We start from the raw sequence: 23,700 nt of genomic DNA on the forward strand, positions 1-23,700 counted from the left end.
GAAGATACTTAAAGCTGAAGGAACATGAGACCATTTGTCTTGTGACTAGGCATTTAAATATGAAAGTTTGAAGCTGCAGTATTCAAGCATGTTTGCTTTGAAATAACTTCCACTCCAATCACTATAATTTGTAAATAGCAATAGGTGCGTTCTTCTTTGTATACTATTTATTTATTGAAAATATTTTTATCCTGCCTTTCTCATGAAAGAGGACCCAAGGTAGCTTACCTCATTAAAAGGGAATGTAAAAAGCTAAGAAAAGTAAGTATAGAAATACTGTACTAAAAAGGATCAAAGCAATACCATACAAAAAACAGAAGCAATGGCAAAACACATTCAAAACAGTAAGGTACAACAGTCCATTTAAAAATCCCCAGGCAGCCAGTCACTCAGGCAAAGCTTGCCTGTAGAGAAAAGTCTTTGCCATGTAGAGTTTTTGATTCAGCCTGGAAATGGATCGGCAGCTAGTGGAACTGCTGTAACAAGGGGATTGATTATATGATCCCTGTAACCAGCCCCGTTCAGCAGTCTGGCAGCTAACAGACCAGTGAAGTTTCCAGACACATTCCATAGGCTGCCTCACATAAAGAGCATTACAGTAATCCAGCTGGGAAGTAACTAAGGCATGTGTTACCGTGGCCAAATCAAACCTCTTCTGGAGTGGGAATAGCTGGCGCACTAGTTTTAATTGTGCAGAGGCACTTCCGGCCACCACCAAAACCTGGGCATGTAGGCTCAGAGACAAACTCAAGCTGCACACTTGTGTTTTCAGAAGGAAGTGTAACCCCATCCAGCACAAGCTGCATCCCTATTCCCTGATCTTCCTTTCGACTTACCAGGAGCGCCTGTGTTTTATATGGATTAAGTGACATAAGGACCAAAATTATCAGAAGGTAGGATAGAAGGTTTAAAGGTTTCTAACACTTTTTTCAAATGTCTATATTTTTATGCATATTTTTCCATTATGTTTATTTTAGTAGACACTTTCAATTTTTTTTCTTACAGATTGCATTGCAAGTTTGAAAAATGTACAGATAATGTATTGGCAGAAAAGAGATTTCTGAATTGTCTCTTGGTTCATTTGAATAGTTTGCAATAGAAATGTAATTTAAATGTATTGTTCACTCATCCCCAGTTATGGATACTTTGAATAACCCAAAGGGATATGATTTTGTTAAGGGTGGTAGCCCTCCCCTAATGCAGAGACCAGTTATTTCACATAGTTACAGAAGAGTTTATTAGCCATAATTCTGCTGACAAACTCTTCTGGACATAGCTAGCCTAAGATTTAGGTGGCAAACAAGCAGTCTAATGCTAGAGTTGAAGCCATTCATTCAAATATCCAGCTTAGTAGAACTTGTCAGAGCTTGTGATCTGCTGGCATTGTTTTGAGAGCCTCGGAGTTACCTCGGTGTCATGGTGATGAAGTGACTGAGTTAGACGTTGTGGGAGAATTGCAGATATAGTGGTAAAAGTGACTTTATTATGTTTACCTTCTACCTTTTAAATCAAAGATAACACTCAGCATGGCTTTTAAACTTAATTTGGTAAGTAACAAGGAGAGTGTCAAAAAGGAGTTAGTGTATGTAGCGATGCTTTGCATATATCCATTACAGTTTTGATACTGTGATGTAGATCAGTGGACTGGTTGGGGTGGGTGGTGCATGCGCGGTTGGGTGGGCGTGCTTGGGGGTGGGCCAGGCATACTCATGCACATGCATGGACCCCTGATGTACATGGGCAAATGGTGCTGGATTGTGAACTCCACATGGATATCGCCTTAAGGAATTGTCAGTTAACCTGCATGATATTTTCGCAAATTGCACATGGAAATGTAAAGAAACTTTACTCCTCTGGGAAAAAATGTAGGAAATAATAAAAATGTTGCCATATTGACTCAAAACAAATACATTGTGTATTTGGGTTTGTGTTACTTGCCTCCATCTTGTTTTGTTAGATGTGCATGAACAGTAATGAAAAAAATTGAAGGTAATGAGAATTGTAGAAAAACTTTTGCCTTACAGCTTCCTTGATTTTTTTTCCAATAGATTTTCACACTGTTAGCTATTTCTTATATGGCTGTGTGAGACATAAAGACTCGTGGGATTTTTCATTTACAGCAAAAGAGAGACCAAAAGTTGTTTAGCACCTGTAAAACTAAACAGTTTTTATTTTTTGTACGCTTTTGTGTGTCCAAGCATACTTTCTGAAATGGAGTGGCTGTGTGCACTGTGTTCATCTGAAGAAGTACGCTTGGACACATGAAAGGTTATGAAAAATAAAAACTATTTAGTCTTATAGGTGCTACATGATTTTTGTTTTCTCTTTGGTACAGCAGACTAACATGGCTTCCTGCTAAATCATTTTTTCATCTACCGCAATTTGTGTTGTGTGTACTGTATAGAGTTGTCCTTAAAATAGCAGCAAGTAGTAAAGTCCTAGCACACATGAAAATTATACGTGTGGACATAGTAGCCTTCCACTTATGTAAAAAGCTTCCCGACAAGATAGGCTTGAAAACATCTTTCCCTTCTGACTAACAGTCTATCCCTAATCAGACAACACATTTTTGCAGAATTGAAGGCTTGGATCACACTTCTATTTTCCCCATTACCATACATTGATCATATCTTCTGGGAACATCAGCTGCAGACATTATAGATGTTTGCTGGGGGGGGGAATGTCAAATGGGTGCAATCCTGCCCTTATTTGTTAATTTTATGCAGAATTATTATCTAAATACAGTTAAAAGAGAGGATTTATTTGTAATTCCTGGGGCCCTCTTGCTTTGTGAACTTCCTTTGTAATCAAATATGTCATTTTTTCTTACGTTTATATTAACCTCATGTTTAATACTAATGTTTCTCATTTTTTTGGAATAGATTGCTTCCTATGTCCTGTCATAAATTTAAGCTCAATTTATTCAGTGTTTTTTTTCCCAATAAGTGAGTGAAAAAAAGTTTCAAAAATCAGCCAGTTGATCTTACTCTCTTAGGTCCCAGAAGAGAAGAAAAAGGGTTGGATTCTACCAAATGCTTTTTAGAAACTGGAGAATACAAGTTTCCTTTCTCAGCTGAAAGAAGAATTGTCTAATCAAGACCAAACATGCAGAGCACTTCCAATTATCTCTGGCTTTTATCAGACATCCTAGGACAAGGAGCTACTGCAAATGTTTTCCGTGGAAGACACAAGGTTTGCGCAGAGACAAAAATGCTAGCAGTCAACTGAAAAAGCATTTGCATGATCACAAAACTGGTCCTTTAGGGTAGTCTTGTAAAATTATATGGAATCATTCCCCCTTGCATTCCAAGAAATGAATGTGCAGTGCATGGTACAACTCCTGGAAATGAAGCACTGAGAGGGTTTTGTTTCAGTTTTTGGTAAATGTGTGCCATCCCTTTGCTTAAAGATTAGCCAAATCCTGTTCCTTAGCACAGAAAATTGCACTAGAATAGGCCCATTGAATCAGTAGGGATCCAGTGAGGTTGATTCAAATGAGCCTGCTCTGTGACCTACTATACTAAAGTAAGTCAGAACTAGAGTAAGCCTATTTGAATCGATTGAATTTATGGAGAAGTTAACTCACCAAATCCCCATTGATTCAGTGGGCTTACTCTAGTGCTCCAGGGTTTTTGCTGTTGAAAATACAGTAAATGAGAAGACTGAAAAGTGCAATAATTCTGTCTCACTTTAGAAGGTCTAAAACCTGATTTTACTAATGAAAACAAATGAAAGTACTTTCCCACCCCCTATGTTTGTTATTAGTGATTACGACACTCAAGCCTTTGGAAAATGTAATTTGCTTTCTGTCCAGAATCCTATTGCTTAGCTATATGAGTGTAAGTCCAATGGTCTAAATTGCAATAGTGAATTCCAACTAGTTAACAAAGAGCCAACTTCATCCCTCATTGTGCACCAATCACATAAGTTGATGACTTGTGAGCGGTGCCTGTTAAGTAGAGACTGTTCACCATTATGATTTATGCCATTGCACTTAACATTAACTTAATTAACGAATAGATTCTGGCCTCTGTTTTTTCCTCTTCTAGACAATTGTATATTAAGTATACTATATATTAAAATATAATTTTAAAGTAGTTTCATACCCATTATTATTAGCTGTTGAAAACCAAAGCACCTGCCCATGATTTTGTACCATAATTCCATGCATTTTTATTCAGAAGTAACCACTGTGTTCAATGACTCTTAATCTCAAATGTTCATAATATTGCATATTTATTTCTTATAATTTTGTGAGATAGAATTGAGGAGCAGGGTTTTTTTTATTGTGAAATTGATTTGGTTAAATGCTTCTGTTTCTTCAAATATTATCAATATTTGTTTTGCAGAAAACTGGAGACCTGTATGCTGTCAAAGTATTTAATAACTTCAGTTTCCTTAGGCCTGTTGATGTTCAAATGAGAGAGTTTGAAGTATTAAAGAAACTGAATCACAAGAATATTGTCAAATTATTTGCCATTGAAGAAGAGGTAATTAACATTCCTTGTGCTTGTAATTTTCTGAGGATTATTTTATAATGTCAATTTTATGTATGAAATTTCTTTAATTATGTGATGAATTTCATAGCACATAAGCTATGTTTGAATATACAGTGGTGCCTCGCTTAGCAATTGCCTTGTTTAACGATGTATTCGCTTAGCAATGAGGTTTTTGGAGCAATTTTGCGCTCCGTTTAGCGATGTTCCCTATGGGGAAATTTCACATAGCGATTTTCAGGACTTTACCTCGCTTAGCGATGACAGTTTAGGTCCCCTGTTTCACTTAGCGATATTCCGTTTTCGCTATTTTTAAAGTGTCTTAAAATGTTCAAAAACTGTTTTAAATGCTTGGCATCGTTAGTGCACCTTGTAAAACCTTTGCACTTTGAACTGTAGGTTTGACAGCAGTTCAATGCATTCCAATGGGGGGGGAAATTCACCAAAAATTAACAAACAGTCAGAACAAAGCCAAATTAAGTTTGCAAAGGTTTTACAAGGTGCACTAACGATCCCAAGCATTTAAAACAGTTTTTGAACATTTTAAAACACTTTAAAAATAGCAAAAACGGACATCGCAAAACCATTGGAATGCATTGAATAGGCCTCAATGCATTCCAATGGGGGAAACATTGTTTCACTTAGCGATGTTTCCTATGGCAATTTTCGCTTAAGGATGGCAATCCATTCCTATTGGAATGGATTAACCGGTTTTCAATGCATTCCTATGGGAAATGGTGTTTCGCTTAGCTATGTTTTCCCATAGCGATGTTTTTTGGGGAACCAATTAACATCGTTAAGCGAGGCACCACTGTAATGGTTTATTTAGGGCAGGTGTGGGCAAAGTGTGCCCCCTGCAAGGGATTTTTAAAGGCCCTGAGACCCTCCAGAAATATATACAAATTTTAAAGGTATTGCGAATCAGTAGAGTGATCAGCTGCTGTAAATCAGTACTGCAGATTCCCAGCTATTTTTCTAGCTTCATAGCAATTGAGTGTTCAGTTTATCCTGCCTGATTTAGTAATTAAGCATGGTTTATCATTTTACTTGTTGCTTTTTCTTTTTTTGTTTTAATTGTACCTCTATTGTTTCACTTGTATAAGGTTGTTGTAAAATGGTTATTTCTTGGAACATGCCTACTTCCTTAGAGAGTATTATCTTTCTTTACATAATTCAGTGGTTACAGACGGTTGAGGCATCAAAGAAACAAAGAGATGCTAAGCTCTGCTGCATTGGCTTCTGTTTCTGCTTCTCACTGCTGCCTTATTATACTAGAAGTAGAAAAGCAACAGTAATATTAAAATCTTGATTAACTACTGTCTTACATTATATAAATTAGATCACATTTAAGTTAATTTATTCCACATATCTGTTAAAATTATTATTTATCTAAAATTTACTAAGCAACTAATTAGCCAGTTTGGCCAGTCTTCCTCCACTTTGGCCACAACTCCTTCCAGAGTGGCACCTCAGCTGCTGGACAGTCTGAAAACTGACCCTTGGCCCTGCTCTTGCCTCCTGCTGGTTTAGGATCCTGAGAACAAGATTAACTTCTTCTCCAGCTTCTGTGGGATTGGATCCATGAACATGAGGTTTCCCACACCTGCCTGACTCCTTTAATCAAGCCAGCCCAATGCAGGACTACAACTGACATGTTCAGCAAAATATATAAATATTTTGACATAGACCATTGAAGTGTATTATATATGATGTACAGTGGTGCCCCGCATAGCGACGTTAATCCGTTCCAGGATTAACGTCGCTAAACAGAAAGAAAAACCCCATAGGAACGCATTAAACTCCATTTAATGCGTTCCTATGGAGGGAAAACTCACAGTTGAGCGAAGATCCTCCATAACGGCGCCTTTTTCTCCGCCTCGGTAAGCGAGGGCAGTGCACGAAAACGCTGCAGGCGGCCATTTTGTGCACCCGGTGGCCATTTTGGAACCGCCCATCAGCTGTTTAAAAAAACATTGCAATATGATTTTCTGCCATTTAGATCATCACAATGCAATCGCATTAGCGATCGCAAAAAACGCGTCGCTATGCAAATTCGTTGTTAAACGGTGCACTCGTTATGCGAGGCACCACTGTATTCATTTTTGAGGTATTGTTTGCCCAGTTTCGAGTCATAAACAGTTTTAGATTGGTTGTTGTGGATTTTCTGGGCTGTTTGGCCGTGTTCTTAAGGTTTTTCTTCCTAATGTTTTGCCAGTCTCTGTGGCCGGCATCTTCGGAGAACAGGAGTCAGAACTCCTGAGGAAGAAAAACCTTAAGATCATGGCCAAATAGCCCGGAAAGCCCACAACAACTATCAGATGCCAGCTGTGAAAGCCTTCAAGAATACAGTTTTAGATTGCTGTTTACGGTTGCTAATGAATAAAATCCATTCAATTTCAAATAATGAAACAGACACAAAGGAATCCTTCACTGAGTTTTTTTAAAACTCAAATTAGACCTCCGATACTAAGCATTGTTTATTTGGCAGTGATTGCTGCAGTTTTATTAGCATGTATTATGTTATTTGCTGCCTAAGGAAAGAAGAGGGAAGGCAACAAGTAACTTTTACATCACACAGATTTTAGTTTCAAAGCAAACAGAAATTTTCTTTTGTATTTTATTAGCTCAAATTAAATTCATTTGATTTATGAAATCACCAGCAGGGGCTTAAGAGAAAGGTCTGTTGAATTTTTCTGCTTGAGTAGCAGTACCCTATGAAAGTTTTGGCAATGGAAGAACCAACTCTGCTTTTCATTTTGGGAATATGATTTATTTCATGTAAACCTACTGATCTTTTATTTTTCTTTCCTAGACAACTACTCGACATAAAGTCCTCGTTATGGAATTTTGTCCTTGTGGCAGTTTATATACAGTTTTAGAAGAACCATCTAATGCCTATGGGTTGCCAGAAGCTGAATTCTTAATTGTGTTGAGAGATGTTGGTATGTGGAAGTTATTTCCTTATGCACTGTCATGTCTTACGGCCAACTTAATTTGTTATTGTACTGGAACTTGTACTGTGGACAATCCCAGTTTTGCTGTGACTTCATCCAACCCTTGCTGCAGTGCATACATCAAGCTGTACAGCAGTAGGTTCCTCCTAGTGGTAAAAGTTCTCTTCATTTATGCTGTGGAGTAAGTTAAAGTGCAAATGTTATGTCCCTATAGTCTGTCCAGTTCAAGCTTAGTATGCTAGTTGTTTCACCATTAGTTCCCTCAATATTAGATTGCTGCCATATGCTGAATATGCAGCTGCTTCTCAAGAGTGTTCAGAAACTTCTGCTGGTCTCAATGTACTATTTATTGGAAAGACAGGAGTCAGATATCAGGATCATATGTAGCCATTATGATGGAACTTTGTTGGCTTATTTTGGGTCTAAATCTCCTACCTTATCCTTTTAATGAGGAAAGAAGGCATCCTCCCCACTCCCCTCAGATCCCATTGCCATCTGTCCCAGAGGATCTATAGCAGTAACTATGCTTTCAAATGCTGTAAATGACCTCTCTAAACTTTTAAAAAATTATTGAATAGTCTCTTTGAAGACATGGGAGCTGTGGAAGATTTCACACAGTAAGCGTTTGTCTGGAAGACTAACCATTGCTATATGCATTCTTCTTCACTTAGCCTAGGTAGGCCAATTTTATTTCCTCCGTTGCAGGGGCCTGTAGTTGTTTTTTTGTTTTATTGTAGCTACTCTGTGGCTGCCGCTGACTGCCCTTGCCACATACAATCTCTGTATAGTTCAAGTCTTTTTCCTTACTTTGTTTTGAACTTATGTGTTCATATATCTAGAATCTATAAAAGTCAACTTCCTGCTTAAAACTTGATTTTAAAAAAAAACTTATACAATTACTTTTCCAGCCATATATCTCTGGTTAAAACAGGTCCTTTGCCATATATTTTTTTTATTTCAGTAATTGTGTATACACATCTAGGAGACTGAATCCAAGGACGTATAAGTGCATTGAATAGTTATCAACAGTGATAAAGAGAGTTGCTTTTTATAGATCTGTTAGAAAATTATTATACAGCTGATTAAAGTCCAGTAATAGTAGTATATGGCTGCAGTCCTGTACCTGTATATGTGAAGCTTTAAGCTCCACTGTTCCATGAGGCTTACTTCTGTGTAGGCATGAGAATTGTGCTTTAAAGAATATCACTTGTTTTCTGAAACTTCTTCTCAATCAATAAGCACACAATCAAGATCCTAGGATGTTTGTTAATGTTACTACTGATATATGAGCTGATACTTAAGAAATTTATTTTTCTCTTTATTTTATCTCTTACATTTAAGTGGCAGGAATGAACCATCTTCGGGAAAATGGAATAGTGCACCGTGACATCAAACCAGGCAATATAATGCGAGTTATAGGGGAAGATGGCCAGTCTGTTTATAAATTGACAGATTTTGGGGCAGCTAGAGAACTGGATGACGATGAGCAGTTTGTCTCTCTCTATGGCACAGAAGAATACTTGGTAAATTTATTGATTTTGCTATTCCCCCTCCCCTTGTTTATATGATATTTGGTTGCATGGAGCAGCTATCTTGGCAGGACATTGCATGTCTTCTTGAGCAAATTTCTTGCCCAACAGCAACTCTGGAGATGTTTTGTGGAGTCAGTACTATGACAACCATCCTAATTTATTTTTTAGATTGACTTTAGGTCTACAGTAACAAAGTATATTCAAATGTAGTAATAAAACACACAATATTACTTTAAGGCCAATGGAGGAAAATTGCTGCACAGTATTTATTGTTGATGAGAGAAAAGCCAAAACCAAATTATATCATCCTTTTTTAAAAAATAATTGCCGCAGATAAAACCTGTTGACTAAAATTCAGTATCTTAAAACCATGCTTTTTTAAAAAAAGGCCCGGAATAGTGAGAAGAGTTTCACGTGGCAATAAAATGCCTCTCTGGGGAGGCATTCTGTGGTCTGGATGGCCCACTGAAAAGGCCCTTTCCCTGCTAGACATCAACCTTATGTCAAAGCTGGGACTTTGAAGAGGATCTCAAGGTTTACATAGGTTTTAGTGGAGCTGTGTTTTTTGTAGTTGTTGTTTTTAGTCCACTTCTGGTCAAAAATAGTGTAATCGTTTTAACATTTTAAATTTGCTTGAACTTAATATTTCATTTATGTCCATAAATTTAAATTTTGCAATGCTCTAATATGAATAAAGGAGAAAGTGGCCCTGTTTTGTTTTATGCTTGTTTATTCAATCCATAATGACTGGCAGGAAGATTCTTTGACCTTTTCCTATGAGCAGAAGGTATAAGGTTTACCCACCAACACAAATCAACTTACTGAAGTTTTATGTTGAAGAAATAAATTGAGGCAGTGAATTTTATGATTTTGATTAGTTGGCTTCCTTGAAGTGCATTTTACCACTGAAGTATTCTTTGGAGAAAACATTAATTCTTTAAGCCAGTACAATTTCACCACTGTAACGCACTCTACGTGGGGCTGCCTTTGAGGCTGATGCGGAAACTTCAGGTGGTCCAGAAGGCAGCGGCCAGACTCCTTAGTGGGGTGAGAAAATTCCAACATATCTCGCCCACTCTGGCCGCATTGCACTGGCTGCCCATCCGTTTCTGCATCGACTTCAGAGTTTTAATGCTTACTTATAAGGCCCTAAACGGTTTAGGACCTCGATATTTGGCGGAACGCCTGCTCCCACCAAGATCTACCCGGATCACCCGTACGAGTCAGGAGGTGAGGCTGAGAAGCCTGACGCCGAGAGAGGCCCGGAAGGAGAAGACACGAAACCGGGCCTTCTCGGCGGTGGCTCCTCGCCTCTGGAACAACCTCCCTCCGGAGATTCGCGCGGCACCTTTAAAAGTCAATTAAAAACATGGCTGTATATTCAGGCCTTTCCTCCAGCTAATATCTGATTTTTATTTTTATTTTTCCTTTATTTATTTCTTCTGTCTTGTATTATATCTGTTATTGTATGATCTATGTAATATTTTGTGTTGTTTTATTGTTTTATGTTATATTGGAAGCCGCCTAGAATGGTCTTCTAGACCAGATGGGCGGGGTCCAAATCAAATCAAACAAACGAATGAATAAATAAATAAATAAATAAATGAAATAAATAAACAAATGTATTCTAGGAAAGTTACTTTAGTTACTGAAGATACAAATGTAGGCTATATTGTTCTTTGTATTAGTTGTTCATGAATCAATTTATTCTTGTTTTGTTTACCTCTTCCACACCTGCTAGCATCCTGATATGTATGAGCGAGCAGTATTGAGGAAAGAACATCAAAAGAAATATGGTGCAAGAGTTGACTTATGGAGCATAGGTGTGACATTTTATCATGCTGCAACTGGAAGTTTGCCCTTCCGGCCTTTTGAAGGGCCTCGCAGAAACAAGGAAGTGATGTAGGTAACTTAGAATAAATATCCTATGTGCAGTTTATTCTAACCAATAGGAATACCTGAATTTAAGACTTGAAGAAATCATACAGAAAATCTAAAGAATATTCTGCTGTATTGCTGCTGTGTTCTTCAGCACCAAATGACATATTGAATTGCTGCCATTTCCTTGTTCTTTATCTGATAATGTAACAAAATTTCTATTAAGAAAGCCTGATAAATGTTGGTTTTTACAAACCTGCGGAAGGGATAATTTCTAACTGCACTAAGGGTAAATATAATCTGGAATATCTACCAAAGCATTGAAATTCTGTTTGATACTGACAGTGTTAACACATTTTTAATTTTTAAAGTAAGAGTGCTAACATGACAGGTAATTAAATGACTTCAAAAGAAAATATTAATTATTTGTGATTCTATAGATAACAACTGCAAAAGATAATTTGAGCTAGATTTTAAAGGTTTGGATCCAAAGCTGAGTGAGTGACAGAGATCTTCATGGCACTGTGTTAACTGACTCTACTTTAAACTGACTCACACAACCAGACATCTCCATTACATTCCAGTCACTCCCATCAATCAGTATACAGTCATTCAACTACCAATCACATTAGCACTCTGCCTCTGGATAGACATTATACTGGCAATCAATACTGTTCAAATACAAACTTGTATAGTTAATTAGAGATACAGGTACATATATACATGGAGGTTTAAGAAAAGGCAGAATTGTCACAGGCCTACTCCAAAACAACATTCTTGTCAATGTTTCCAGGGAATGCCTAGTAACACTACAAAGATTTATCAGAGTTCTGCACTTTCAGATGACTAGTATGCATTCTGTCTTTATATTACAAAGGTATAAAATTATAACTGGAAAACCTTCTGGTGCAATATCTGGAGTACAAAAAGCAGAAAATGGCCCCATTGAATGGAGTCGTGATATGCCTGTTTCCTGCAGTCTTTCTAAGTAAGTCCATGAAACATTTGATTTATGCCAAAATAATCTGATGCTGAATAAATTTTCTCCACTGTGATCGCTTGCATACTGGAAAATCCTAACAGGATTTTGGCTACTGTGTAAAATTTAGAGTAATCAGATTGCAAGTGGGGAGGAAATAGCTAGATAAAGATGCTTCTTCTTGATAGAAGGAACATTCACTGTCTTCTTCTAACTGAAAGCAGCCCAAGTATATTTATATGGTTGCATCTGTTTATTTTGTGTGTAATTTTTAGGGGCCTGCAAGTACTCCTCACCCCTGTCCTGGCAAATATTCTTGAAGCTGATCAAGAGAAATGCTGGGGTTTTGATCAGTTTTTTGCAGAGACGAGTGATATACTGCATCGGATAATCATACATGTCTTCTCTCTGCAACAGATGACTGCACACAAAATTTATATCAACATGCACAATAAGTAAGTACTCTGTATAGTCACATATTTATTCTTCCCTTAGCTAGAACTGCAGTCTCTGATAAGGTGATAGATCATATTTCTGCTTTTAAATCAAAGAGCTTTTCTTATTAATTCTGACATTTTTCTCTCTCATTTAATATTTTACCACGTTAGTACTGTACTGCATTTATTGAATGTAATCTTTTTATTTATATATTTTACAGTGCTGGCATGTTTCATGAATTAGTCTACAAACAGACAAAAATACCTGCACACAATCAAGAACTGATATACGAAGGCCGGCATTTAGTGCTAGAGCCCACCAGATTGGCACAAGCTTTCCCCAGAACTACAGAAGAAAACCCCATAATTGTAGTAAGCAGGGAGCCTCTAAACATCGTAGGATTACTCTATGAAGAAAGTATGATGGAGTCACTTTCTTTTTTCTCCCTTTAAACTTGTTATAAATATATTCTGAAATAGCATTTCATTTATAAATTCTTCAAGCAGCACAGTGTCTTGTTAGCTAGTTTGAAATGTGTTGTAGTTACTTTATAATTTTTGTAAGGTCATGGTAATCCTTTGCTGTTCTATCTCGTTAGCTGCCAACTGTAGAAATATGATAGCATTTTTCAAATAAGAATATCTTTAGCATCTGAGCAAATAAGTACCTTTTCCTCTTGTTGGAACAAATAATAGTTTGTGGGAACTGTTCATGTAATTATATGCAGGTTCTACTAAAACAAGTAGACTTTACATAAATGTAAATAGGGAATCAAGTTGATTCTGACTTATGGCAACCCTTTTTCAGGGGTTTCTGGATAGAGATTACTCAGAAGTGGTTTGCCTTTTTCTAGGGATGCCCTGGGATTGGGCAGCTTGCTCAGAGCCACACAGGCTGGCTTGTCTCCTAGAAAGGACAATGGGGAATCAAACTCCCAGCCTCTGGCTCTGCAGCCAGATACCTAAACCATTGAGATATCTAGCCGTTTCATAGCCTTTGGGGCATATACATTTATATAAATTAAAATATTCTTGGAGTTCTTACCAAGCCAGACTTCTACTATAGAAGCAGATTAAAATTCAAAATAGCTATTGATTAGCTTGCCTTTTAATATCTACTTGGGAAATATTTCACTGCATTTAATTCTGAAAGATTTTGGTGCAGTTTGCTACATGTTCTTGTGAGATTCTCATACATTTCCAAAAGCATTATACAGTGGTAATGCATGATGTTTACAGAAAAAGTAGCATTTGTATGAATGATTTGATCTGCAACTCTTTGCCCAATTATATGGGAAGCAGTGCCATTTAACTCAGTGGCCTGACTTCTGAGTTGACAAGCATAACATTGCACTAATAGGCTATAATCCTGTATTCCCTTAGTTAATAATCGATGCCTTTAAACTCATTACAACTTGATTCTGAATAGACATGCAGAAGGTTCTATTGCAAGTTCTGTGCCTTAAAAGTCCCTTCAGAATTATATTTCTTGCTTCTCTGAGATTTTAGTCTTATAGAAGATAGACCAGCAATTTCAACTATGCTATAAGCTTTAATACATCTTTGGAAATTAGAATAATAATATGCTTCTGTGGCTTCTATCCTTTTTGTATGTGAACAGCTGAAATGTTCTGGATACACTATGGATTATGAGAAAAGGAACAGTATGTCAGGAAAGCTTAGCAATTTCTGTATCATAACTACTGAACAATTTACATATTAGCTTTAACAGTATGAGCTGGAAAACCACATTCTACTTGCAGTGTATTTTTGCTTACTAGTATAATTAATTATTTATATCCAGTCCACAAAAAATCTGCTGAAATCAGCTCTCAGCCTATAGTTTTTGTTTTTTCAGTTTAAGGAATGGTTTTGTTTTATCTCATTTTCACTTGTCTTTATATTCCAAATGTTTAATTTAAAAACATATGTTCCAGTTCTGCTTCCCAAGGTCCATCAGCGGTATGATTTGGATAGTGACGCAAGTATGGCTAAAGTGAGTATCAAATCGTAAATGGGCACTTTTTTCTCAGAAGTGAAATATGTATCTGCTCTTCAGTTTAAGTAATAGGGCTAGTGAAAATGAGGGCCTTTTCACCACAGTAGATAGGAAGGCATAACAAGAAATTACCGTAGGCAGCTTAAAGGTACCATTAATGGGGACATTTATTTAAGATTTACACAAAGAATAGAGAGACATTATTAATGTCTTTTGTTAGTTCAAGAAGGATGAAACATTTTCAAGTAGAAATCAGAAGAGCAACATTCCATGCAGAAAACAATGACGTGCCTTAAAATCAGATGAGTTGTTACAGAACAGAAATTTTCCCATGCAAAGCAGATTATGATTCCACTAAACTCCTCTGAATAGATACAATCCCAAACAAATTAAATTAACTCTTTAAATGAAATCTCAGTGGCATGCAAAATCAAGACCTATGAAATGAGCAGCCGCTTGAAATATTATCTAGCACCACCTAAATTCCCTCTAGCTTTGACTTTTAGAAGCAACCCTAAAGGTTCTTGACTGTATGGCCGAAAAATCAAAATATGCTTAAAACAGAACTTTAAATATTATATCTACCTAATCCAACACAAGGATGTGACAAGCCTGTTCCCATAGGTCTGGATATATACTTTAGGTCCAGCAGAATCTCCTCCTAAATTCCAGATGGGGGGGAATCCCAGAAAGGCTCGGTAGAAAGTTCAATTGAGAGAAGGATGTGTCACGGAAAGGAAAAGTCCTCCTTTGGAAAAGGAAAAGGATCAGGAACCAAGATTTAGGGGAAATGTTAAGGAAAGAAATCAACATCTGTCAAGTATTGTGGTTTTTTGTTCAATTGACACCCCTAATGATTCCTTCTTCATCGGTGAATAATATGGTGAGGTCAAAACCTGTAGAGGCAGTTCTCTGTTTTCAGGGGGTGACGTAAGCCTAGGTACCATATCTCTGTATAAGGAACATCCCAGGCTCTATGCATTATATATCCATCTCCATACTGGCCCATTGTTTTAGGCTCAAAGAAGCTGGATCAGCCCCATGACATTGTTCCGGGCATCCCATTTTCCAAGCAGCTAGTGTTTCCTCCTCTACATGGGAGCCATATATGCATCTGAGCCATCTTCTTGCCCCTTTTTTTCTGGCTTGTTCCCCTTTTGAGCCCCCTGTTCTTCTGGATGAGGCCTAACAACTAGTGTCCGATTCAATATTTACACATGCAAAACTTCCAACTATGGGAGGTGACTCATCACCAACGTCGTGTCAGATTGATACAGCAGCTTCCACAGTGGGAACTTTGTGAACAAATAAATATGGAACAGGGTACTACTGGCTTGTAAGTGTAAATAACTGTGTAAGTTACTTTTAAATGGTTATTTCTCCTATGGCAGTTACAGAAGTATAAAGAAGTAGCTGAACTGTTTGTGTTTATGTAATAACATGTTAGTCGTGAGATTTAGTTAACAATTACATTAAAGGTACTTTTTCAGGATTTCTGGAGGAGGAAATCAGTCAGATTCAACAATCCTTCATCACACAGAAGTCTCTCTTAAAGTATAAGAGAGGTTTGTTAGTGCAATGCCTAAAACCAAATCTTTCCTTCTATTCAAGAGTTATGCTAGGTTCAGTATCTTGTGCCAACCAGCTAAAATGTATTCTTTATATCCGCTGTTGTTGTTTTCTGCCTTGGCAAATGATCTTTCCATTCCGTTGTCTCCATCACAAATGTTCAGAATATTTGGTTACAAAAAGTTTTATTAAAAATAATTGGCTTTTGGGAAAGCATAATTTATGGCCCTATGCCTTTTATTTGTCTTTCAGGCTGTGACAGGCGTTGTATGTTATGCCTGCAGAGTTGCTCGTGCTTTACTGCTTTACCAAGAACTCATGAGAAAAGGAACCAGATGGTTAATGTGAGTTCTGTCATTGCTTCAGTCTTGTTGAATGTCATTTCTGAGGCATTGGTACTGACCTGGGTAATCAGAGTGTCAATTTGAAAAGTGAAGAGCCTTGAAGAGATTTGTGCTCAATATATATCTATCAAACTGTAGACAAACCTCTGCATTAATTGAATTATATCCCTTGTCCCAAAATCAGTAGAGTTTATAGTGTGTCACAGTTTTCAGTTAATCAAAGGAAACTGTTGAACCAAATATTTATGAATCATTGGCTAGATCCAGTCAGTCATAACTGGAATGGACTGATCAAATCAATGGGGGTTAGACTAGTTATGATTGAACTTCCATTAATTTCAAAGGGTTTTCTCCAACAGAATCTAAAAATGTAGAGAACATGTAAGCTTTCAAGCCTTGTCTGTGTGACGGTACAATGTTAACCATGTTTACTCAGAAGTCAGTTTTGCTCAGTTTAAGGGAGCATGCAGCTTAAGAATTTTATTTGGAATTGCAACCCTGGGGTCTATTTAGAATGTAGTGCTTTTACATGAAAAAGTAAATGTTTTGTCAGTACTGACTTGAACAGTTCATATTCATTTTTAGTAGGCAATTGAGAATTAATGTAAGCATTTTTATAGAAGATCATACAGATTAAGTTGCTGTCTATATAGTATCCATATATTATATAATGAACATTCTTCTAGATTTTTGTAATCTCTCAGTATTTTTCTTTTCTAGTGAAATTATCAAGGAAGATTATAATGAAACATTTCACAAAAAGACGGTGGTTGTTATCAAGCTGGAATTTTGTAACAGAAATATAGAAAAAGCTGGGAAGATGTGAGTTGAGTTGCTCTTTTTACTTTCTTGGGTAGGATGTGAACATCTTCTTCCAAGTCAGTGAGGGCTATAGTTTTTCTTAATGACTTTCACTCATTAAGAAGAACAGTAATTGACTCATTGGCTGAAATCCTGTTGCACAGTTCGACATGCCCAACAGTGATTATCTCATCATCAGTGACAAATTGCCACTGATTAAAGACTTCCTTTGGAGATTCTGGGCAAATGTGACTTTGTTGATTTATGTGTACATCACGTACACCCTATATTGCCTTTATTCACCATTTGGCACTCCTGATGACATCATCATCATTATGCACACGGAGCTGCGCAGCAGGATTTTAGACATTGTAGATGAATGTTGTAAACAGAAAATTCTGTTTTGGGGATCTGCTGTTCAATTGAGTAAGTGTAATTGCTCTTTTTTGTGGTGATATGGATCAAGCTGTAGGCTGCTGTGCCCTAGTGTTTTGCACAAAGTATTCACCTAAAGTCATACCAGTGGGCAGCTTTAGCCTTCCAAAAGCCTTAGGCTACAGGTCCTATGACCCCTTACCACTGACCGTAGTGGTTGGTGCTTTGGGGAAGTAAAGTCCACAATATCTGGTGTCCCAAATATTCCCTATCATTGAATGTTTATACAGCTGTGATAGGGTGGAGTGATTGGTTCTTTTGTAATTATTGCAGTATCTTCTGCTTGGGAAACCTGTTCTGCAGTGCTTTGACTTGCAGCCCACTTAACTTGAATCAGCTTGTGCTAGATGTATTTTTATAAACAGTATTGGAGATGGATTTAATCAGTGTTTTCATAGTCTTGACACAATCCCTTGAAAAATTCTTTAATGACAGCTTGAGTCATCTTCCTTCCTACTGTACATTATATCCTTTGTAAATCAAGAAACCTAAAGCTAGAAAGCAGTAGGTGAGATCAAGAAGTATCATCAGCAACAAAGGGTAATTGTTTATACTGCTATTTTTGAAAAAACAAAATATGTTGCAAAGGTCTTTGGGAGTATTATCCTTTCAGGTTCAATCAACTCTGAAGGAAGATTGAATTCCTGAAGCTAATGTGTATAAGGTTCATGGATGCAATGAAAATACTCTGCTCTCCATCTTGGGCCTCAGTATAACTGCTTAAAGAATTTAATCATTCCCCCCCCCCCCCAGAATTCTGTCCTTCCCCCCCCCTCCAGTTTTTCACAATCTAGCCTGAGTTCTGAATAGCTCTGAAGCATGCATGTTTTCTCACTATATAAGAAAGATATTGCCCACCTGTAGACCAGAAATAACAGTAATTCAGCATAGTTTTTTTTTTTTTACAGTAAACAGAACTCTCATTATTTGTGTCGTTATTTTCCTTTGAATAGCTGTCAGAATTTGCTACAGATCAATCTGGCACCGTCAGAAGTACATGAAATCTCAGATATACATTCAAAGCTGCTACGGGTAAGCATCTTAATGTTACCTCGTTGTAGTGCTCAAAATTCTGTCAAATTCTCTGTGTAGTTAATCTTTTCCTACAGTGGAAAATTGATTAACATTCTACAATGTTGACTAAAGCCTGTTTATTTACATACAATTTCTCCCCGCTTCCCAGAACTGAGCCTTTTATATACAGAAAGAAAATGAAACTCATTAAAGAGAAATTAAATCTCAGTTTTGTCACATGTGTTTCAAAGCAGCATTGTGCAGGATCCATATGGCAAAATAGCCCCGTGTCTCTTTTCCATGTGTAATCAAGAGTTTTTAAGGGTAGGGAAATGGTTCTATGAAAGAATTCTATTTGCGCTGTCTTGAGAGTTACTCCTGAAATTGTAGACATTGAACATTCGCCTAATATTATCTAGTACAGTTCTGAAATTCCTTAGCTCGTATAATTCCCCCCCGAATAGTATATCCTCAGTTTCCTTATACAGTACAAGTACAGTGGTGCCTCGCATTACGACATTAATTCGTTCCAGCGAAATCGCTGTAGAACGAAAACGTTGTAAAGCGATTTTTAAAAGCTCATAGAAACGCATTAAAACCCGGTTAATGCATTCCTATGGGCTGGAAACTCACTGTCCAGCGAAGATCCTCCATAGCGCGGCCATTTTCGCTGCCTGTGCAGCGAGGAATCCGTCCCAGAAAACAGCGGGCGGCCATTTTGTTTACCTGGTGGCCATTTTGAAACCGCCGATCAGCTGTTAAAAAATCATTGCTTCGTGAAAATCGGTTCCCAAAGCAGGGAACCGATCATCACAAAGCGAAATTCCCCCATAGGGAACATTGTTTTGTGATCGCTTTTGTGATCGCAAAAAGTTCGTCGTGATGCAGTTTCGTCGTTAAACGGAGTGCCCATCTTGCGGGGCACCACTGTAATGAAGTTAGTGTTAGTAAAGTATCTTCATTCCTCAACTGGTTCAAGATACACACTTTTCTCAGCTCTTTCCATTCTGCTTCTGCCTTTTGTTGCTATTGTAATTCCTACCTGCCTATTATTTCAGCATCCCTTCATGATACATCTTTATCCGCTTTTTGTTTTTCTCTCCATCTTTCTCCCATCCCCTTTCACCCTCCCAGAATCAAATTATTTAATCCTAAGGATTATTGCCTGGGAATATATAAATTGCTGCACAAGCATACTATGCACTGTACTGTTGCAGCAGCGCATAGGCATAGGCATCCTTCGGTCTCAAGAGACTATGGTGACATGCTCTGAATCGAGGAGTGTCCTCTCCAGAGCATGAAGCCCGGGTAAGGTAATATGGAGGATAGGCTGTTACCCAAGCAGCAGATCCCCGCTCTCCACATTGCTGAAATGGTCCAATGGAAAGGCAAGAGCCAATACAACTGGTTCCAGCAATGTCGCAGGAGTTGGCAGAACGACACATGCTGCCTTCGGGACTCCAGCTCCGGATTTTGCCTCTAGGTTAACTCCTGAAGCCTTTTCCATGAGTGGATATAACCACAAGGCTGGGACACGCTCTTTTAAAACAGAAAGTCCCACAATAACCCAAAATTAAGGAAAAAAGTAAAATTTATACTAATAATAATGTGCTGGCAAGCTGATTCCAATTTACAGTGACCCTTGCCACAGTTTCCATGGTATAAAGTACTTAGAAATGGTTTACTACTCACTTCTTCTGCTGGCACTCTGGGACTGTGTAACTTGCCCAAAGCTACAGAGGCTGGTTCTTCTGCTAGAAGGCACAGTGGGGAGCTGTCCCCTGGTTCCCCAGCCAGATACTCCAGCCAGCTGAATAAAACCAATAGCCATATTTAATGTTATAAAATGAGAGCAAGGGCATCTTTGTACTGCCTAGAAAATATAGCTTACCAACAGTAAGCACAGAATCTTAGTTAACATTTGGAAGTTTTTTCTTCCTCCAGTAGAAGGATTATTGAAATACATTAATGAGAATGGTTCTGAATACCAGGATTTGTGCTTGATTTACAGGATGCTGTTATGATGCACATTCCATGTTGCAGGTTTCTATCAATTATGTCCCATAATACAACTTTTTAATGTCATTGTAACTGAATTGAACACCACTTCCAAATTTTAGGCAAGATTTCAGGACTGTAACATGTTAGGTTGCTCATAGTTGTAGTTTTTACTGAGTATAACTGAATATGTTGCATTTGTGCAGGTTTCTAGTTCTCAGGGAACAATAGAGACTAGCCTTCAGGACATCAAAAGCAAACTCTCTCCTAGTGGCTTGCTATCTGATGGCTGGACTAGTCAAGAAGGCACACATCCCAAAGACAGAAAGTAAGTGTCATTACCTTCTGAGTGCTTACTCTGTGTTTTGTTAAGAACCTATATTTTGGGATGTTCTTAATGTTTTTACTGTTAATTTTCCCCACTCTCTTCTAGCCCAGAAAGGTTACAAGTACTACTGAGTTCTATAACAGACATTTATTATCAGTTCAAAAAAGACAAAGCAGAACGACGTAGGTATCTTTTAATCTACTTTTGGTTCAGCTTCACCTTATCATTAAGAGAGTATTTTAACGAATACAAATACTTTATTGCTTCATAGCCAATGAGGCTGTATGCAGAAAGAGAAATGAAACCACTCTTAATAGATAATATTAGACATCTAATATAAATAATATAACAACAGAAATACATTAAATAATAAAATGCAGGATGTTCTAAGGTGGAGGACATGATACATTTTCTTTATGCATTCTCTTTATGCAAATTTTAGGAATCAGTATCTTACACTTTTAATAGCTGGGATCAATAACAACTCCACTTTATGTACAGTTTTATTTCTGTTGTGTAACACAGACTACTATATGCCCTCTAAATTTGTTAAATGAGCCATGGAAAGACAGAACTAATTGCCTGTTTATTTATTCAAGTTAATTTTACAACTTGATACTTGTTTGAGACTGATTATTTTATTTTTTAAATTATTAAATCTAAGCGTTTATATTGATGGGCATAATAGACTGAAAACCCATCAGTAATTGTTGTATAAACAGATCATAGCATGAATAGTAAATGCAACATCAGTTCACAGTCCAATTTAATTTGATTTTTCCCTCTATAGGACTTCCTTACAATGAGGAACAAATTCACAAATTTGACAAGTGAGTCTTTTTTATTTTTATTTTTGCAATACAGAATTTTAGTCTTCCCCTGTCCCTGATCTTCACTTTGAGGAATAAAGTTAAAACATCTCATTCCTTTCCCCCAGGATTTTTATGCAAGCCGCTGAAGCTAACTTGTAACATGAGAATATAAACTTCAGGAAAGCAAGCATACAAACAGAAAAATTCCCTACCTCCAGTCTTGATGGCTGGTCTATGTTTGGATGGCTTGCTGGTCCCCCTCTGTTGAATTATTGTTGGTGAAATTCTGTCTCCCATTAAAACCCCTTGCTTCTCCTGAATGGAAAGGCTCCCATCAAAGATAGTAGATAGAAAATCCTGAATGGGGGCATTTGGGGAAAGGGGATATTAAGGCATCGTGGGGAGCTGCTCTGTTCCTCCCAGATAGCCCCAGTGTAAGACCCATCATGGACTGACATTTTCCACCTCCCTGCTTGCTGGAAATGTTTTATGTAGGATTGTAAATACACAAATCTACCTTGCTGGGTTGGCTGGTGAATTCTCCCCACCGTCTCTTTTTGCCCAAGGGCAGATGAGACAGTTTGACTCTCGGACTGTCACTCCAGATTGCTTCACCAGTTCATTGTTTCCCCTCCCTCTGATGATTCCTTTACTCTGGATTCTTTCTGCCATGCTGACCCCTTCCAATATGCAAATAACTTTACTCATCTGAGGTATTGTGCAAATGGGTTTACCATGAACAGAACAGAGATCTCTGATTGGTTCCTTCTCTCTCCTCCAAAACAAGTTGCGAGGTGCTCACTGCTGAAAGCAGCACTTCTCCTTGATACACAGCTGTGCACCTATTACCCATCCTATTAACCTTCAAGTTAGCTAGTAAAATGGAATATCTGGAAGTGATGACAATGCACTGATTCTTCTTTCTGTGCTACAGGCAGAAGCTTATTGTCCATGCCACAAAAGCTATGACACTATTCAAGGAAGATTGTGTTAAGAAATATGAAACGTTCTTGAACAAGGCAGATGATTGGATGAGGCAAGATTTTTTTATATTGCATTTAGGTTTTCAAGAGTAGTATTTTCTGTGCCATCCAGCACTTTTATGAGCAGCAAATATTAACAAAGATGTTTGAAAAATGGATGGTAATTTCTTTCCAGGAAGATGCTCCATTTAAGGAAACAGTTACTGACTCTCCGAAATCTGTGCTTTGATATTGAGGAAGAAGTTTCCAAATACCAGGACTATGTATATGAGGTGAAAGTTCTCTTTAATTATGTCACAACAGTATTAACACAGTAAAAAATAGTTACCTAGTCTAAATTTGTAATTGTCTACCCACATTTTAAAAAATGTTTCATGCTTCTCCAGGGCATCTTGAAATTTATCATATACTGTAAAAGGCTTAATCACTGTTCCATTAAAATTACTAGGGACAAGGATAGTTTCATAATTCTGAGAAAAGACCAGGTTTAAGACATCTTCAGTGTTTTAGTTCAGAAAAGATGAGTCCCAGTCCAGCTGCAGTGAGCAATTATGGCAATCTTCTTTTATCAGCTGTTTCAGATTGTTTGTCGTCCCCTCTCCTGCAAGAGATCATAGCAAATGTTATTGTAAATACTAATAATCAAAGTTGCTAATAATAATCACATTTTACATTGCCACCTGTCTTTTGACCATTCCCTCATGTAAATAGGGCGTGTCACTGGCAGCTGTTTTTCCTTTCTGCACAGCAGTATGATTTATTCTTAGAAATGTATCTCCAAGTATAGATTGCCTTTGTTGAATCAGGGCCATCGTTCTTATTTAGCAGACTGTCTGGTATTACAGCTTAATGTGCAACTTAGTCCAGCTTGTCAGAACAATAGGCCAATATGGAATAGTAGTACCACAGAAGCTAGATAGAGTATGGTAAATGCATCATACACGGTCAGTTTAAGTCATTGGCCAGCGTGCTATTTGCCAGTGCACAGCACTCCAAAATTCTTCAAGCAACCTCTACCTTGCCTCATAAGACAATGAGTCTTAAATGTGATTAAGGAGGTAGTGAGTACCCATTTGCACAACTGACATAAAAAGATAACCATGTATGCAACAAGCTGTTGTGTGCTCTGAGAAAACAAACT

General features: G+C 37.5%; 1 protein-coding gene across 3 annotated transcripts in view; it reads left to right on the top strand.

Moving 5' to 3' along the window:
• Window positions 1-23,700, top strand: part of TBK1 (TANK binding kinase 1) — a 35,883-nt gene that overhangs the window by 6,209 nt on the left and 5,974 nt on the right. For all 3 annotated transcript variants that reach the window (XM_073000424.2, XM_073000426.2, XM_073000427.2), the window contains exons 2-18: window positions 2,996-3,192; window positions 4,350-4,490; window positions 7,309-7,438; window positions 8,792-8,973; window positions 10,724-10,884; window positions 11,738-11,848; window positions 12,115-12,294; window positions 12,498-12,694; window positions 14,214-14,272; window positions 16,097-16,188; window positions 16,909-17,010; window positions 18,378-18,456; window positions 20,643-20,764; window positions 20,870-20,946; window positions 21,555-21,594; window positions 22,511-22,612; window positions 22,735-22,831. In XM_073000424.2, the coding sequence (XP_072856525.2) occupies window positions 3,106-3,192; window positions 4,350-4,490; window positions 7,309-7,438; window positions 8,792-8,973; window positions 10,724-10,884; window positions 11,738-11,848; window positions 12,115-12,294; window positions 12,498-12,694; window positions 14,214-14,272; window positions 16,097-16,188; window positions 16,909-17,010; window positions 18,378-18,456; window positions 20,643-20,764; window positions 20,870-20,946; window positions 21,555-21,594; window positions 22,511-22,612; window positions 22,735-22,831 (1,959 nt within the window). In that variant the 5' untranslated portion in view covers window positions 2,996-3,105. The remainder of the gene's footprint in view (window positions 1-2,995; window positions 3,193-4,349; window positions 4,491-7,308; window positions 7,439-8,791; window positions 8,974-10,723; window positions 10,885-11,737; window positions 11,849-12,114; window positions 12,295-12,497; window positions 12,695-14,213; window positions 14,273-16,096; window positions 16,189-16,908; window positions 17,011-18,377; window positions 18,457-20,642; window positions 20,765-20,869; window positions 20,947-21,554; window positions 21,595-22,510; window positions 22,613-22,734; window positions 22,832-23,700) is intronic.

Source organism: Pogona vitticeps, chromosome 5, assembly GCF_051106095.1.
Source record: "Pogona vitticeps strain Pit_001003342236 chromosome 5, PviZW2.1, whole genome shotgun sequence".
NCBI classification, from domain to species: domain Eukaryota; kingdom Metazoa; phylum Chordata; class Lepidosauria; order Squamata; family Agamidae; genus Pogona; species Pogona vitticeps.